The 19,210-nt window shown below is 37.4% G+C and overlaps 1 protein-coding gene across 1 annotated transcript in view; it reads left to right on the top strand.

The window, feature by feature from the left end:
* Positions 1-19,210, top strand: part of NEB (nebulin) — a 172,543-nt gene that overhangs the window by 77,234 nt on the left and 76,099 nt on the right. The window contains exons 61-76 of the mRNA XM_034786087.1: positions 4,211-4,414; positions 5,395-5,499; positions 6,216-6,323; positions 7,027-7,338; positions 8,233-8,436; positions 8,741-8,845; positions 10,278-10,385; positions 11,128-11,439; positions 13,740-13,943; positions 14,186-14,290; positions 14,898-15,002; positions 15,100-15,411; positions 16,917-17,021; positions 17,292-17,390; positions 18,105-18,206; positions 18,434-18,541. Coding sequence (XP_034641978.1) covers positions 4,211-4,414; positions 5,395-5,499; positions 6,216-6,323; positions 7,027-7,338; positions 8,233-8,436; positions 8,741-8,845; positions 10,278-10,385; positions 11,128-11,439; positions 13,740-13,943; positions 14,186-14,290; positions 14,898-15,002; positions 15,100-15,411; positions 16,917-17,021; positions 17,292-17,390; positions 18,105-18,206; positions 18,434-18,541 — 2,598 coding nt within the window. The remainder of the gene's footprint in view (positions 1-4,210; positions 4,415-5,394; positions 5,500-6,215; positions 6,324-7,026; positions 7,339-8,232; positions 8,437-8,740; positions 8,846-10,277; positions 10,386-11,127; positions 11,440-13,739; positions 13,944-14,185; positions 14,291-14,897; positions 15,003-15,099; positions 15,412-16,916; positions 17,022-17,291; positions 17,391-18,104; positions 18,207-18,433; positions 18,542-19,210) is intronic.

The following is a 19,210-nucleotide window of genomic DNA, read 5'->3' as shown; positions in this document are numbered from 1 at the left end:
AGTGCTTAACTTTGCTTGTTCCAACTCACAGACTTTGCTCCCACTTGCACTGGAACACAACAAGCTTAGGCTCCCTGTTTTTGCACACAGTGTTAGGACTAACAGGATTAAGGCCAACGTGCTATTGTAATTTTGAGCTTAATTTGTGCATGCATTTCCCATTATTACACTCGCACATGCGATTACTAAGTGGCAAATAGATTAATGGTGAATGCTTGTAAAGCTATGGATGCTTCTCTTCAGTTGAGAGCACTCTAGAATATTAGAATCTGGGCTTCTTCAAATTCCAGTCTCTCTTGGGGAGCCCAAGTTTAATTGCGGCTAAAGTACTCATATTTGAATGTTGAGGTGGTAATTGGAATTGCAAAACTTTATTCAAACTTACCAGTTGCCCGAAAACTTATGGTGATGGGGATGCCATCCTAATTCTGCTCTATTTGTTGGATGCATAGAGGACAGATTAGGTTTTGTCTCTGAAATTTTTTCTGTAATTATAATATTAATTTGTTTGTCTGTAGAATGTGTACAAGTCAGACCTGGAATGGCTGCGAGGCATTGGCTGGATGCCAGATGGCTCTGTGGATGTGGATAGAGTGAAGAAAGCCCAGGAGCTCCTGAATGAGAGATTATACCGTCAGCGGCCAGACACACTGAAATTCACCAGCATTGTTGACCCACTACCAGTTGTCCTGGCTAAGATCAATTCTAAGCAGATCAGTGAGGTTAGCTGGCTTTTATGTTACCATACATTTTCTGCATTCATGCTCTCATTTTTGTGGATCCTTCACTTGTGTTAAAAATTCATAAAATGAGAACCGTATAAACATAATAGTTTATACCATGAGATCAATTTAACTAGAAAGTAACATACTGTAATTGTCTTTCACACTGTAATTGAATAATGATGTCTTTACTTTCTCATTAGCCTCTCTATCGTGAAGCCTGGGATAAAGAGAAGTCACAGTTCACCCTACCTGCTGACACCCCTCAGATGCTGCAATCCAAAGTCAATGCTCTGAACATGAGCAATGTAAGATCTTCAAGTAAAAATATGTAGTGTTATTGAAACAAACATTGCCACACGCATCATTTTAAGCCTGCCCTGTTTCAGAACTCTTATGAACTTCCTGGTTCTGACATAAGCGCAGATTTACTATCTTTATTTTTTGTACTGTTTTATATTTTAGAATGTAGGTGAAGAAGTATTATGATTCATTTAAGCAGTATAATATGGTTTAATGAGTCCAATGTTCATGAAGCACAATGGGCCAGATTAATTAATCTGGAGTCAGTGGCATTCCTCTCTCTCTTTGTTCTTTGAAGCCAACAGAGTGTCACCCACTTATGCCAGCAGTGATTCTGACCCAAGATCTAAACCATGGACTTGTTGTCTGTCTTTTTGTTATCCATAAATAAGCCTGTCACCACAGCATCTAGATCACCATATTGACTGTCTAGTTAAACATATAATGTGTTGATAAGAAAATAAAGTAATGAAACAGTGGCATTTTAAAGTTTAATATATACCCTTGCCTGAATTGTCCTCTTTATGACAACTTCCTTTGTGAAGTTTGGGGTTTGAAAAAGATATTATAGGCCAAAATACCATGCCGCAAATATCAGTGATGTTCTTGGGATGGGTGGCCCACAAAAACTGGCTAGCTTTGGATGAATGAAAGCACATCAAGCACTAGCTTCCATCTTATGTATCAATTAAGTTCCCCTGAATAGTCTTGCTTCTTTTAGCTTCATTTGGACACCTAGCATTATTCTTACATGGTTTCTATTTTGAACTTCCTTGATTTGTTTTTTTAATGGCTGCATGACGATCATTGTTTCGAAGTAATTTTAAAATCTTTTAATGTTGATAGCATTAATTTAGAAGATCATCTTGAACCTTAACAGTTTCAGTGGAAGAGTGTGAGATGCTTCCATTAAAAATACAGCAAGACTTCTAATACCAGTGACTTCTCTGTGAGACTAATACAAGGCATAATCCAAAGACCATTAAAGAAAATAAGAATATTTTATTATTTCAGTAGGCTTTGGATCAGGCCCACAGTGTGAATGGATCTGATATGCTACAGGAATCCCATATGGGGGAATCCTTCTGTCCATACAGTCTCATTGAAGTCAATGGGGCTGCAGATGGGCACAGGACTCTGTGGATCAGAGTACAGGTTGGGACCTATATAATTAATCATGATGTGTACAGTAATTATCAGTTAAAGGGGTAGGAATAATTTTTGTAACCCACAAAACTGTAAGGATCAAATTAAAACATCAATGCTATAAATCTAGGGAAAATATGATTTATGAGAAAAATAAATTATAAAATTGTGTCTTTGATTTTGATTACAGAAACATTATCAGCAAGCCTGGGAAGATGCCAAGATGAAAGATTATGACTTAAGAGCCGATGCCATTTCTATCAAACATGCCAGAGCTTCCAGAGACATTGCTAGTGAGGTACAATCTCTGTTCCCTCCCTTTCATTTCTATGAAAGGCCATGCCCATTCATCCTCGTATCAAACACAGCAGACAAGTGTGTAGCTAGCTAAGCTCAATTCAAAGCTGTTGTATACTCATATATGAACATGCTGTCTTGTATATTTGCATTATTTTAAATCCTGTCTTGACCCTCTCTTTCTAATAGAACTTAAAGTTTGCTACTGGTAAAATATTAATGATAACAGAACATTGTATTTTGTATTTGTTGTATCAAAGTAGTTTCAGTAGAGGTTCAGAGAACTATTTTGTAATATACTGTAAACTTTTAGCAACCAAACATTTGCAGTAATTGAAGCACAGACTATATTTCTGCTGCTTCCAATACATAATTCAAGGGTATTATCTGTTAAAATCTAAAAGGTAGCAGTGCTTATATAACTTACCAAGCAATTGGAATAACTATGTATTGTAACTAGAGAGGGAATTATGAAGTATTTTTCTTTTATCATGGTTTTAAACTTTTAAGATTGATGGACCACATTTTCCAGAGTTATTGGTAATTTGGAGAATCAGTTTTTGGGGGTCCAACGTGAGACACTGGACAGTGGATCTGAATTTCAGAAGTGCTGATCTAGTACCCTTTAAAATCCTTTGTGTTCCCAAGCTGGGCACTCATAAGCACTAGTTGCTTTAGAACGTGTAGACTGGCAATTCATGACTATTTCTGCTAATGTTTTCTTTCTATGTTTATTAGTACAAATACAAGGAAACCCACGAGAAACAGAAAGGCCACTATATTGGATGCCGAACTGCAAAGGAAGATCCCAAATTGGCATGGGCTGCACATGTAATGAAGATGCAGAATGACAGAGAGTACAGGAAGGCTTATCACAGTTCAAAGGCCATGGTCACTATGCCAGTTGATATGGTGTCTGTCCAAGCAGCCAAGCAATGCCAATCATTTGTGAGTGATGTTGACTACCGTCAGTATTTGCACCAATGGACATGTCTGCCAGACCAGAATGATGTGATCCAGGCAAGGAAGGCATATGAGCTACAAAGTGATGTAAGTAGGCGTGTATACACAAGTGGGGGATGCCACATTAGTAACTGTTGAGATATAAGGCTCTGTTGGCACATCAAGTTGACATGATGATAACCACGGGGGATTTGCCCACCTCAACGCTTTCTGCAGTTTCTCCTTCCTTCACCAGCTCTTCAGTGGTTGTATTCAGTTTTTTTTCCAAATGTGGGTCTTTGCTGTGAATTCCCACAGTGCTTATTTGTGGCTACTTTTAACATACTTGAACGGTTGCCTTGATAATGCTGTTGTGCTTTTTATGCATTAGTAAATTTCTACTGAGTTTGTGCCTATATGTGGGGGAATGTGGTGTGAAGGCTGACAAAGATTTGTATGCTTTCTTTGAAGCATTTCCTTTGTGCCTTAGCAATTATGTGTCATTGATGAACTCTTCACTACCGAGGGATCATGATGCCGATGCAGCATCCGTTAGCAGTCCAGTTTATCTATTTCCACTTTTGGAATGTTCATGAAGTACATTTTTAAGAAAGCAGGGAGTGTTTTCAAGAGACTAAGATTCAGGGTTACTTGATTGCAATTCTGGCTTTGCTGTGTGACAGTCAGTTCCCTTTGTGGTTTGCTCTTTGGGCAGGGCAAAGTAGCCCCTTGCAATGCACTGAGAATAAACTCACATGCTATCCATATATAATTAATAATGCAATTATGTTTGTTTGTAGAATGTGTACAAGTCAGACCTGGAATGGCTGCGTGGCATTGGCTGGATGCCAGATGGCTCAGTAGATGTGGATAGAGTGAAGAAAGCCCAAGAGCTCCTGAATAACAGATTGTATCGAACGCGACCGGATGAATTGAAATTCACCAGTATTGTTGACACACCAGAGATTGTGCTGGCGAAGACTAATGCTCTGAATCAGAGTGGCGTAAGAAATGTGTTACATTTGTGCTTGAGTGTCCCTGTGCATGCTGTGTTTTATTATTTAAAATAAAGAGGAAATAGTATGTTTTATATAGAATTCGAGCTGCCAGGGACTCTCAGGGTTTTAGAAGGAGGTGTTCCCCAGTAACTATTAATCAAGGAATAAACAGGGTAATGTGAAACCCTGTCACTTGTAAGGAATGCAAATCATTGCACAGTATTTATTTCAAACAAATAAACAATTGTTAAAACAATCTACCAGTTCCAGACCATAGTTCTGACTATCTCCCCGTGCATTTAGAGTCAAATATCTCTCTCACTGAAGTCAAGGAGAGTCTTTCTATTAATATGGATGAATTGGAATAAACCTTCAAAAAGGAAAATTGAGCAGTTTATGGTTTCTCTATTGCATAAAACTGGCTCTCCACTTTAAAGTGTTATGTTTATAAATAATATAAAATAGTGTATATATGTATAAAATGAATTTTTAAAATAACTTCAGTGCTTCCCCTTGTGAACAGTGCAACAAAACACATTAAATAAAGCAAACACCTCAATTAGAAGAGGATCTTGCCAAAAGCAACCTATCAAACCCAATACATAATACATATAGTTTAAAACTGAATCGCTAGTCTTGTCCTTCACAGTACAGCTATGCCAAAGAATGGATGAATCTACTTCCCAAACAAGTGTGAATTGGAGAATGAGGGAAAACTTTAGAGGGGAACATTTTTTGGGGAAAATGAATTAACCAAAAGGAGATTATTCAGAATCCAAAAAAGGCTTAAGTTAGACCCCATATCTTAGTTCAATTTCAGTAAAAAGTAGCCTAGTCCTATTTACATTGGATCAGTGGGAGTTTTGCCATTGGATTCAATGGGAGCTGGACCAGATGTCCAAGATGAGATCAGATATATATCAGAAATTGTGAAGATAAGTTTCTCAACAATGTACTAAATATCTCTGTGACTGCTTTGTCCTTAGGCTTTATATCGGGAGGTTTGGGATAAAGAGAAGACCCAGTTTACCCTTCCTTCTGATACCCCTGAGATGTTGCAGTCCAGAATCAATGCTCTGAACACCAGTAAGGTAAGATATTAAAGTAAAAATCATAAATGCATTTCTCCAAAAATACATATCAAATTCCACATTGCAAAGCAAGATAATGTCCATTCAGTCATAACTCAAGCCAGGGTCTGACATATATGTTCTAATGTAATTCTATATCCTATTCAAAACTCAAAACCTGCTCCATTATAAACCATATAAATAGGTAGAGTAAATATCTAAATTCCAAATGAATTAACTTGTGAGAGATAGTTCATGTTATGTTGATGAATAAACCGGGGCCATTGTACCCGAAATGAACTTTTGGGAAGAAGGTAACTTCCTACCATATAAAAGGGAAACATCAGTGATTAAAGAACTCAGTTTTGGGCTTGATCTATAAGCCTTAGTCTCAATGATTTAGTCTTTGGATAGATTTCTTTTCACTTAGGGCCAAGTGTGTCTTAGTAAATGTATTTTAGCACAAGCAAACCTTTGGTAACCATAACACATGCTCCCTCACAGGTAGCTGTGAAAATGATCTACATAGAGGAACAGATTGGATTTTAAAGGGGATTTTTTAAATTTAAAAACTATACTGATTATGAAAATGTATACAAATTTTATATTCCATTTTGAGTAATTTGAACTAAATATATATTGATTACTGTCTATGAATATTTACATTATTGATTACTGTCTATGAATTTTTACATTATTTGTCTATGTGCATATTAACATATTCACTTCATCCACAGAAACTGTATCAACTAAGCTGGGAAGAAGCCAAGGAAAAAGGTTATGACTTAAGAGCTGATGCCATTGAAATAACACACGCCAAGGCTTCTAGAGACATTGCTAGTGAGGTACAGCCTGACATCTTATTTATTTATTTTGGGTAAAGCTAATGTAGTGTTCTTATTAAAAACACTACAAATGTATTTATATCAATAGCCAATTCAAAAAAAATTGTTTTAAAATTATGCATAGGTTTCTAACAATGAGTAATATATTTTATATTATTTATAATCTTAGTTGCTTCTTCTAAGGATTTTTAAAATGTCAAATCACAGCAGTTTCACACTAAGTATGGTTAATTTAAGTAGATCATAAACCACCAGTGATGATGTAAAAGTGAGAGTTGAATTATTTTGGAAATCGTTCCAGTAACTAAATATTTCTCCTCTGTTTTGCAGAGGCTCAGGTAAAGACCTGAAATGCATCAGAAGTTTTGGGTGCTTCTCCAACCCTCTGAAACTTTTGGATCAGGAAAATGGGGGGAAAATATTTTTAATATGTGCTTCTTTCCATAAAACACATGTAGAGCTAGCTTATAGCAATTAGGATCTGATCCAACTTCTGCTGATTTCAGCTGAAAGATTCCCATTGGCTTCAATGGAAGCAGGATCTGGCCTTGTAAAGAAACAATCCTTTTAGTTTACTTACATTTTAACAACTGAAACAAAACATAGACACTTTAAACTGCAGTTGCAGAAACATTTATACATATTTAGATGCCTGATGAAAACGCTCATTTGTTTTTATTTCTTTGATTTCTGTTTTTTACAGTACAAATACAAAACAGGTTACCGCCAGCAATTAGGCCACTACGTGGGATTCCAAAGCCTTCAGGACGATCCCAAGTTGGTGTGGTCCATTCATGCGGCCAAGATCCAGAGTGACCGAGAGTACAAGAAATATTTTGAGAAATCGAAGACCAAATACAGTAGCCCAGTGGATATGCTGGCAATTGTGCAGGCCAAGAAGTGTCAAACACTGGTCAGTGATGTTGATTACCGCAATTACCTGCATCAGTGGACATGTCTGCCAGACCAGAATGATGTGATCCAAGCTAAGAAGGCCTATGAGTTGCAGAGTGATGTGAGTATATCCGTATAGTACATAATAATTCCCAAGAACTACATTTTGTCTAGAAAGTGGATACCCAAAGTCACACTAGATTTTAACCTTTAAAGATAGAAATATGTGATGAATGATTTACCAGGCATTTACCATAGGAATATTTTTACTTACATTTAAAAAAATGTTTCCCTTTCTTCTGTCTGACATTTTCTGGCACTTTCTGTTCACTTGGATGCTTTTTATCTTTTGCAAAGCAGGATGTGCCAGAGGCATTCGTTTAGGGCAAGGAGCCTTTAAAGGAAGGTGCCACATAAAAAGCATCACTGAACATTATGTGGTGGATTTAAGACCAAAACAACTGTTTTTGTTGCCCTGTTCCCTTCAGGGTAATTATGTAGCAGAAATAAAAACTTGTGATATAATTCATTTAGTTTAAACTACGAGAGTACAAATACAATTAATTTTTCTACTTGTCTGACTTTCTCTTGTATGGCTGTACAAGAGAAAATATTTATTTTGGGCAAGAATGTGGCTTGTCCTATGCTCTCTTATTTCCCTGTGAGGACGATCTCCATCACTGGTCACAGCATGGTAGAAGGAGGGAGAGAGAAAGCAGCCTGCTTCGGGTCACTACTTCTTTTCTAATTTAGTGGACAGGCAGGGACAAGGACTAGGTGGAGCCTTAATTCCATTCTTCTCCCAGATTCACTGGCCAGAGCATCTGTGTCAGTTTATACAGGTAGCAGATTAGGTCTTCCCTAAAGTAAGGGGGAATCCAAGAGGAAATTGTGACAATGAGAGTTACAGCTCTCTGATCTGCTCTTGGAGCAGTGTAGTACACTACCTTGCTAGGCACTGACAATAAACTCTCATTCTTGCCCTATATAACTAACAGAACAATTTTGTTTGTAGAATGTGTACAAGTCAGACCTGGAATGGCTGCGTGGCACTGGCTGGTTGACCCAAGACTCTGTGGATGTGACTAGAGTGAAGAAAGCCCAGGAACTTGTGAATGACAGATTATACCGGCAGCGGCCAGATGAATTGAAATTTACCAGCGTAGTTGACCCCCCACCAGTTGTCTTGGCTAAGATCAATGCTCTGCAGATCAGTGAGGTAAGATGGCCCTTATATAACCATATATTTTCTATATTCACACTGATATTTTTAAAAAGCAACAGAGAGTCCTGTGGCACCTTTAAGACTAACAGATGTATTGGAGCATAAGCTTTCGTGGGTGAATGCCCACTTCTTCGGATGCATGTATTTTTGTGGATCTTTCTGTTGTGTTAAAAACACATCAAAAGAGAACAGTAACATATATTCTAGCTTAAACCATGAGATCAATTCATTTGAAAATAATATAGTCCAGCATCTTTCACACTGTAATTGAATAATGCTGTCTTTACTTTCTCATTAGCCTCTCTATCGTAAAATCTGGGATAAAGAGAAGACGCAGTTCACCCTTCCTGCTGACACACCTGTCATGCTGCAGTCCAAAATCAATGCTCTGAACGTCAGCAACGTAAGATGTTTAAGTAAAAAATACGTGGTGTTATTGAAATGAACATTGTCATATGCAGCTGTAGTTTTTAGCCTGCCCTGTTTTAGAACTCTTATTATGAACTGCCTGGTTCTGACATAAACATAGATATACTAATTTTATTTTTTGAATTGTTTTGTATTTTAGAATGTAGATGAAGAATTATGATTTGTTTAAGCATAATATATGGTTAATGAGCACAATGTGCACAATGGGCCAGATTCATTAATCTGGAGTCCACGGTGTTCTATCCTCTCTCACCTTTTTCTTTGAAGTCAATGGAGCTTCACCAGCTTACTCCGGCAGGGATTCTGGCCCAAGAGCTAAAACATGTACTTGTTGCCTGTGCATCTATTATTTTCAAATAGAGCCTGTCAGTATAATATCTACGGCATAATCTTTTTTGTCTAGTTTAATACACCATGTGTAGATAAGGAAAACAAAATATTATCCATAAAGATAAGCACATTGGTCTTGCATAAATTGTCCTCTTTATGACAACTTCCAAAGGGGAACTTATGGGTTTGACCAAGATATTTTAGGCCCACATACTATGAAGAAAAAATCAATGACATTCTTGGGCTTGGAAGCCCAGAAAATTGTCTATCTGTGGAGGAATGGGAGAACACTTCAGGCTTTTGTTTCCATCTTATATACTAATTACGTTTGAATATTGCAGCCTCATTTGAACACCTAACATTATTCTTACGTGGTTTTTATTTTCAACTTCCTTGATTTTTTTTAATGGTAATATGACAATAATTGTTTCAAAGTGATTTTTAAATCTTTTAATATTGATTGCATTAATTTATAAGATCGTATTAAATGTTAAGTTTTCAGCAGAAGTGTCAGAGGTTATGGGCCTACTGCAGGAGTGGGTGGGTGACATTCTGTGGCCTGCAACTTGCAGGAGGTCAGACTAGATGATCACGATGGCCCCTTCTGGCCTTAAAGTCTATGAGTCTATAAATACAGCAAAACTTCTAATGAGCTTATTGATCGGTGACTTCTCTGTGAGACTAATACAAGTCATAATCCAGAGACCATTGAAGAAAATGAGAATCTTTCATTACTTCAGTAGGCTTTGACCCAGGCCCACGGGGGGAATGGATCTGATATGCTGCATATATGGCCGCATTCCTGCAATATGCTAAGTGTGGGGGAATCCTTCTACCTATAGAGTCACACTGAAGTAAGTGGGGCTGCAGATGGGCACAGGACTCTGTGGATCAGAGTACAGGTTTGGAATCTATATAATTAATCATGACGTGTGCAGTAATTATCAGTTAAAGGGATAGGAATAATTTTTGTAACCCACAACACTGTAAGGATCAAATGAAAACATCCATGCTATAAATCTAGAGAAAATATGATTTATGAGAAAAATGAATTCTAAAATTGTCTTTGATTACAGAAACATTATCAGCAAGCCTGGGAAGATGCCAAGATGAAAGACTATGACTTAAGAGCCGATGCCATTTCTATCAAACATGCCAGGGCTTCCAGAGACATTGCTAGTGAGGTACAATCTCTGTTCCCTCCCTTTCATTTCTATGAAAGGCCATGCCCATTCAGCCTCATATCAAACACAGCAGACAACTGTGTAGCTAGCTAAGCTCAATTCAAAGCTGTTGTATACTCATATATGAACAGCATGCTGTCTTGTATATTAGCATTATTTTAAATCCTGTCTTGACCCTCTCTTTCTAATAGAACTTAGTTTGCTACTGGTAAAATATTAATGATAACATAACATTGTATTTTGTATTTGTTGTATCAAAGTAGTTTCAGTAGAGGTTCAGAGAGCTATTTTGCAATACACTGTAAACTTTTAGCCACCAAACATTTGCAGTAATTAAAACACAGACTATATTTCTGCTGCTTCCAATACGTAATTCAAGGGTGTTATTTTTGTCATTACTGCTTTCAAGTTATCTGTTAAAATCTAAAATGTAGCAGTGCTTATAAACCTTAGCAAGCAATTGGAATAACTGTGAGAGGGAATTCTGAAATATTTTCTTTTATCATTGTTTTAAACTATTAAGGTAGATGGACCACATTTTCCAGAGTCATTGGTGATTTGGAGAATCAGTTTTTGGGGGCCCAACTAGACAATGCACCTGAATTTCAGAAGTGCTGATCTAGTACCCTTTAAAATCCTTTGTGTTCCCAAGCTGGGCACTCATAAGCACTAGTTGCTTTAGAACATGTAGACTGGCAATTCATGACTATTTCTGCTAATGTTTTCTTTCTATGTTTATTAGTACAAATACAAGGAAACCCATGAGAAACAGAAAGGCCATTATATAGGATGCCGAACTGCAAAGGAAGATCCCAAATTGGCATGGGCTGCACATGTAATGAAGATGCAGAATGACAGAGAGTACAGGAAGGCTTATCACAATTCAAAGGCTAAGATCAACATACCAGTTGATATGGTGTCTGTCTATGCAGCCAAGGAAGGCCAATTATTAGCGAGTGATGTTGACTACCGTCAATATTTGCACCAGTGGACATGTCTGCCAGACCAGAATGATGTGATCCAGGCAAGGAAGGCCTATGATCTACAAAGTGATGTAAGTAGGAGTGTATACAAAAGTGGGGGATGCCACATTAGTAACTGTTGAGATATAAGGCTCTGTAGGCACATCAAGGTGACATGATGATAACCACGTGGGATTTGCCCACCTCAACGCTTTCTGCAGTTTCTCCTTCCTTCACCAGCTTTTCAGTGGTTGTATTCAGTTTTTTCCCCAAATGTGGGTCTTTGCTGTGAATTCCCACAGTGCTTATTTGTAGTTACTTTTAACATACTTGAACAGTTGCCTTGGTAACACTGTTGTGCTTTTTATGCATTAGTAAATTTGTACTGAATTTGTGCCTATATGTGGGGGAATGTGGTGTGAAGGCTGACAAGGATTTGTATGCTTTCTTTGAAGCATTTCTTTTGTGCCTTAGCAATTATGTATCATCAATGAACTGTTCATTACAGAGGGATCATGATGCTGATGCAGCATCCGTTACCAGTCCAGTTTACATTTACTTTCAAAATGTCCATGAAATACATTTGTAAGAAAGCAGGGAGTGTGTGTAAGAAATTAGGAGTCATTATTGCTGGGTTCCAGGTCTGGCCCTGCTGTGTGATAAGTCCACAAATCAATTGACCTCTCTTTGCTTGAATTTGCCATCTGTAAAATCGGGGAAATAATGTGACTGATTCCCTTTATGAGTATAAATAGCTCTCTCAGTGTACGTGTGAGTAGCTGCACCAGAGGGAATATTTTACCTCAGGTGAGGTTTACATTTCAAATCAGCATATTCTGGAATCTGGATCAATACATTTCCTGTCTGGCTCCACCCACTCCTCAGCCACTTTTACGGTTATGTTGGCTGGCTCCAGGCCCTCTATTCTACAAACATTGCTAGTTTATTCCTTTTCATCCAATAGCATGGTGATAGGTGGGAAAGTAGTTTTTGCAGCTGGGCTGGTAAATTATTATGTTGGTTGTTCAAAGCTAAGTTATGAACATATTGAGTGGAGGCCTCTTTGAGTATCTTTTTACTTCACTGACCACCTTCATAGGCCTTGCATTCTGATGGCTTTCCCTCTAGATAAGCTCATCCGCCAGACAGCATATGGTCACTTGAGACAGACATGACAAAACCCTCTTCTCAGAGGCAGTTTCTGCCCAGCATTCTAACTACGTGTGAACCTGGGAGGCAAACTACACAAATTCTGATCCTTGCTTCGCGGTATATTGCGGAAAAGGGTTGATAAAAATCAATGATTTTTTTTATTTTTTTTTTATTTTGTTTAAATTATAGTAGGTTTATTGTTTTAAAAATAAACCTGTTTAAAATTAAATCTGAATTGGATACAAAATATATTAAGGCTTAAACTTCTTATAATCTCTTAAAACAATTATATAAATAATGAATAGGCTGAATCCATGAAACGCTATCAAAAACTTTGAGTTAAAGACTACTTTTTTTTATATAAAGAAATAATCAGGGGGAAAGTATCTAACTTTTGAGGTCAAGCTTTATAAATATGGCACAAGAGGTCATGTAGTGTATTAAGGACTTGATCCTGTAGGGCACCCAGGGATATTTGAAAATTTTCCCAGGCTGACCTGAAGTAATCAACTGCAGTCAGTGAATTAAACTGATTCCTCTGTTTAATAAATCATTTAGTTATAAATATGAAACATGTTTTGATAAGAAAAGGTTATTTACATAACATTTAAAGGTTGTTTTGTTGAATAAAAATACATTTTATATGCTGTTTTATGTGTTTAATTAAATTCCAGTTACCATTCTAATGCAGCTCGCACAAATCATGAGCAAAAATTTAATTATCTAGTAATCAAGCAATATATCATTCTTCATTTTCTAACATACTAAAAATGTAAAATTTATAAGACTCTGAAAATGTTAATATATAACAACTGCTTATATAAATGTATATAGTTATAGTGTACCCTTGTAGGTAGCTAAAAGATGTTCCAAAGCTAGTGTAAAGGCTCTATTTAGTTGTAAATCAACATGTTTGAATGGTTATATCAGTTAATGAGAATGCACCTTTCTTTAGAAAATAGTTGAAAGACAAATGGAAAAGTTGATTAAAATCGATTATTTAAATTGAGGTTTTCCACTTGGTGATTTAAAATCACTGATTTAAATCACTTTGGTTTAAACCAATCAACCCTGTCAATAGTATAAATTAACTTTATATAAAAGTCAAAAAAAGGGAGTTCTGTCTCCAGCTCAAGAGTGTTTAGTATTTTCCTACCCATCTACATTATTTAGTATGGATTAAAATAATGAAGGTATTACTTATGACAGTTACGTTCCTCTCTGACCTTATCTGTCACAGGCCTTATATAAATCTGACCTGGAATGGCTGCGTGGCATTGGATGGATGCCAAGTGGCTCTGTGGAAGTGAAGAGAGTGAAGAATGCCCAGGACATCCTGAGTGAAAAGATGTACCGCACGCCTGTAGAAAGTTTGAAATACACCAATATTGTTGACACTCCAGATGTTCTCCTTGCTAAGACTAATGCTGTGCAAATCAGCCTCGTATGTTACTTCATGCTTATAATATAAAATTATTTCAGTGCAATATATAATTAAAGAAAACCTCACTGCTAAAATGTTAAACTAGTTATTTGTATTTTAAGTTAACCTTAGAAGCATTCCAAAAGTTTAGACTTTTAGTGTTCATAATTCTGGGTGGACCTTTGGCCCACGATGCTGTGAAGTTATACAAAGGACTGGCATATTTACAATATATATAATCTCACAATTTTTTATTTTCCTAGCCCAAATACAGAGAAACTTGGGACAAGGCCAAGACTACGATCCATGTGATGCCAGACACACCTGAAATCAACCTAGCCAAGGCGAATGCTATTCATGTTAGCAATGTAAGTATATCTATAGGATTTCTTAGGCTTCTATAAGTTGTTATCTGAATCCTCTGAATGTTAAGATTCTAAAGTATTTTCAAAACACATGATTTAGCCATGTGAATACCCACTGAAATCAGTGAGAGAGTCACAGGTTCAGTCCTCATGCAATGCTTTGAACATCCCCCCACTACAAATATAATTTTTAAAGTATTTAGACAGTTTTTAAAATATTTAAGTAACAACTAGTAACAATGCTATCCATGATAATTTCCTGCAATCACATTAAATATTAGCAATATAATGCATTATTGAAGCCACACATTTTATTGAATTAAGCAAATTGTTAGTACTTACAAACTTCTCCTAAATCTTTGCAAACTCACTTTAGTTCAGTTCTGATTGCAGTTCCTTAAGTTATACCTTCAGAGTACTGGAAGCACCGCATTGTATTTGCAGTAAAGGAACAGGAGACTTCATTTACTTCAGAACTTGGCTGAACAATGCACAAGAATAAGTGACAGTGAATTTTTTTTAATGTGACCACTTTAAATGCACAATTGTTTCACTGATTGCAAATGTGAGAGTGCTAGAAAAATGATGGGCCAATTTTCTGTCTTCACAGAAACTTTATAAAGAAGCTTGGGATGAAGTGAAGATGAGCTGTGATTTTAGGGCAGATGCCATCCCAATTAAATCAGCCAAAGCCTCAAGAGAAATTGCCAGTGATGTAAGTATGGAAAGAGGGCGTTTCTAGATTTTCACATCCATTTCTAAAGCCTCAGAAACGTTAGTAATTTACATGGTGGTCTTTGCTCTGTATCCAGTATAAATACAAATTAGATCATGAGATGCAGAGAGGACACTATATTGGGACTCCGAGTGCAAAAGAAGATAACAAAATACGATGGGCCCTGCATGCAGCCAAGCTTCATAGTGACCTAGAATACAGGAAACACTTTCAGAAGTGGAAGACAAAGTGCAGTATACCAGTGGACATGCTTCCCATTGTGGCCGCCAAAAAATGTCAGACTTTGGTCAGTGATATTGATTACCGTAATTACTTGCATCGGTGGACATGTTTGCCAGATCAGAATGATGTCATACAGGCTAAGAAAGCCTATCAACTGCAGAGTGATGTGAGTTAACAAATATTCATATTTTGTCTTCTATAATAATCTGTCTTCTCTGGGGTCTACTCCAGCTCTAACTGAAGTAAACAGGAGTTTTTCTACTGAATTGAGTTGGAGTTAGATTAGGCCTTTTATTAGTAGATATATAATTTTAAGCCATTATTATTACTACTGTAGCACATAAGTATATATCGCTCTCTACCAAACAAACTAAAAGACGGGGTCCATAAAAGATCTTACATTCAAACTCAGCACAATACGTGAGATAAACATTGGGTCACAGGCACTGTAATTCTATAAATATAAACGCATTAATTTTAAAATGAAAGGGCAAGGTAATACCTTTTATTGGACCAACTTCTGTTGGTGAGAGAGACAAGCTTTTCGAGCCACTTCTCCAATATCCTGGGACCGACATGGCTACAACTACACTACATACAATAATTAAGCAGTAAGACATAAAAACTAGATCGTTGCTGAGCAAGCATAGCAATAGCATGTATCAGATGGTCTTATATTGTATAAATGCAAAGGCAGAAAGATGTTTACCACTTGAGAAATACAAGAGTTGCTTCAAAATTGTCTTTATTTCTACCTGGGGTGCCATATTACTGTTATAAATTGGAATGTATAAACTAAGGGAATACAGTTAATCTTGTGCATTTGTTGGTCATTACATGCATTGCTTTGGTGCCATGGACAGCCAGTGTCTAGACATCTAAAGCCATCTAACAACAATCTGTATTGATCTCATATGAATTAAGTTTTTACAATAAAAACATGTTTAGGGCACAGATGGTCAATATTTAGCTTCTCTGATTTGAATGATAAAAGACAGAACACTATTAAAGAACACTACATATAAGTAGTTGGTGAAATAATTATGCAACTTGGTATAACTTAATTACTGTATATACTCGTTCATTAGCCCATTCGTTTATAAGCTGACCCTCCAAGATGGATAGGTAAAAATAGCAAAAATTGTCTAACCCATTCATAAGCCGACCTTATATTTCAGGGGTTGGCAAACTTTGGCTCCTGGCCAGGCATGGAGATCCTCAGCTGCCAGTGGCCACGGTTCGCCATTCCCAGCCAATGGTGCCACTTCCCGCAGCTCCCATTGGCTGGGAAGGCAAACCGCGGCCACTGGGAGCTGAGGGGCTCCATGCCTGCAGACGCTCCAGGTAAACAAAACGACAATGTATTAGATATTCAATTCAATGATTCCATAGAGTTTAAAATCATCAACCGACCCCCGCTCTTTGATGCGTCACTTCTTTTTTTACCAAAAATATTCGGCTTATGAACGAGAATATACGGTACTTACCAGATTTAATGCCATGTTTAAAATATGGTGAACTTAGAGATGATATTGATATTAAGCCCAATAACGTTCACCTTGAAATCAATGGAAGTGAAAGACGAGCAGGGTCAGACCTGTTATTTATGAAACTAACCGTGTTGGGCAGAAAACTCAAACTAAAGACATGGATTCTGTTTTGTCTCCACAGGCTGTTTACAAATCTGATTTGGAATGGCTACGTGGAATTGGGTGGATGCCAAATGACTCCGTTGGAATCAACCATGTCAAGCATGTCCAAGATCTTCTGGATGAGGTCATTATTAAGTATAAGTGTTAAATATTCATGTGTGTTTATAACTGCACGTATTTGTAATTTGCAAATGCATCAACATTTTACTTTTATTGAAATTTTTGTAATAAAAAGCTGGATCTTTCCACTATATTTGTCTTGCATTGGCTTGTAAATTAATTCTGGTCTTCCATGTAGCTTTTCTTTTTTTCTTTCTAAATAGGATTGTTCTGTTTGGGTAGAAGGTACTGCAATACAATTTGATGATGATTCCATTGTTTTGCCCTTTTACAGAGAAAGTACCGCACAAAAGCTGAAACTCTCAAGTTTACTCCAGTGGCTGACAGAGTTGATTATATCACGGCAAAACATAGTGGTGAAATTCAGAGTGATGTAAGTATATTGGTTTATTTGGGGCCTATTAAAATTATCTGCAAGACTTTGTTTTTAAAAGGAAAAAAGTAATCCAGACCTCATTCTGGCCCAATACCTGTGGATTCCTTGAATTTGTGGGATTGATGTGAGTGTTGCTGAACTCATCCACTTACTTTGTGCTGAAAGGGACTGGCTTCTGAAGAAGAGTGATCCTTCCCAACCATTGTGAACTTTGCAATATGAGACACTTGACAGTTCCTTCACCAGCCAGGACAGAAACTGGCATTTTGTGGCTAGAATAAGTTATGTGAAGGCAGAATGTCATTTTTTCTGACAGTTTTGAAGGCCAGCATATGAGTAACTAGCCAATGGGCATGACATGACCTGCCTTTCTATCCATGAGCCCACACACCTTTTATTCAATGTGCCTCCCACTGGAAGAGAATAGGCCAATATCAGCTTTTTATTTCCTGCACCAGTACAAATTGGAACATGCCTCCAAAGGTACATGGCTTTGTACCATGATCCTGGAGTTGCCTTCATACATAACTTCCTCCATTCTTTAATGTCTCTCTGTGTGGTTGGGTGTCTTATGTGAATTTGGCCCTGAAAATGTTGACAATAATAATCCTTATAAATCATTTCATATGTATAATTGTGGTCTTGATGTTACATTTTCTAAATGTTGTGATGACCTTACAATGCGTTTATTCCATAAATCTTTTTTTGCAGATTAAATACCACCAAGACTGGAATGCCATCAAGTCAAATTATACTCTAACAGACACACCACGGCAAGAAATGGCCCGAGAGGCAGCCAGAATTCTTAACCAGGTATGTGTTCACCACCTGGAAATACTTGATCATCTGACAATTTGTAGTCACATTAATAACTTACTAGGAGAATGTATAATATTTGAACTGATTGTCTTTCTAAGAATGTCCTGGAGTCAGAATCTCAGCTTCTAATATTTTATATGGTCACATATCCACAGAAGGAGTGATGGTTATAGTGGTTTTATTCTTGGATTTAACTTTCTTTCATGTTTTATTTCCTACAGAACCTGTACAAGGAAAGCTGGGAAAAAATGAAATCTACTGGTTATCTTTTACCTCCTGATGCTGTGCAGCTTCGTCATGCCAAGCACTCTGGTGATGTCCAAAGTGAGGTAAGGGTGTCTTTTTAGGTAATCATGTGACTTCAGCAGGAGACTACTTGGGGCCCGGCAAACCTGCAAACCCACAAGCTCAACAATTTATATTCAAAAGGCTTCAGTGGGAGCCAACCCCTAGCTTTGTTTCAGTGATCTTCTCCAGACCACTGTCCTCTAGCTGTCTCTAGTAATCAACCTTGTTTTATTTAATATAGGGGTATTGCTGGCTAAGGGCCAGGTTCTGTTACACTTACTCGCCTTGCCACCTTACTCCATGAATAGTCCCCTTGAAGTCAACATAGGTAAGGGCCTCCGAATCTGTCCCAAGAGAATAGCGAATGCTCGAATAGTGTGTAAAGGTGAGGGCCTGTTGTGGCACTGTAGGTGTGCTCCAAGTAGAGCAGCAGGAGATTCAGTCCCAGGGCAAGGAGAACCCGACACACATTATTCAGACACCATGGTCCCGTCCAATAAACAGTTAATCAGATCCCCGGATTTAGGTTCCCCAAAATTACAATCCTCACCCAATTCTCTGAGTCAGGTTAGGCTTGTCTCTTGGTGTCTGAGAGAGCACCTGCCACCAACTATAGTCTGTCTGGTTTCTACTCCTCTCTCCCTCCTGCTCTTCTTCCTGTTCTTATTTATATAATTGAGCCCCTCAGGGAAGAGCCTCCATGATGATCT

The sequence above is a fragment of the Trachemys scripta genome, chromosome 11 (assembly GCF_013100865.1).
Source record: "Trachemys scripta elegans isolate TJP31775 chromosome 11, CAS_Tse_1.0, whole genome shotgun sequence".
Lineage (NCBI taxonomy): Eukaryota > Metazoa > Chordata > Testudines > Emydidae > Trachemys > Trachemys scripta.
This window is presented reverse-complemented; position numbering and strand designations above follow the sequence as displayed.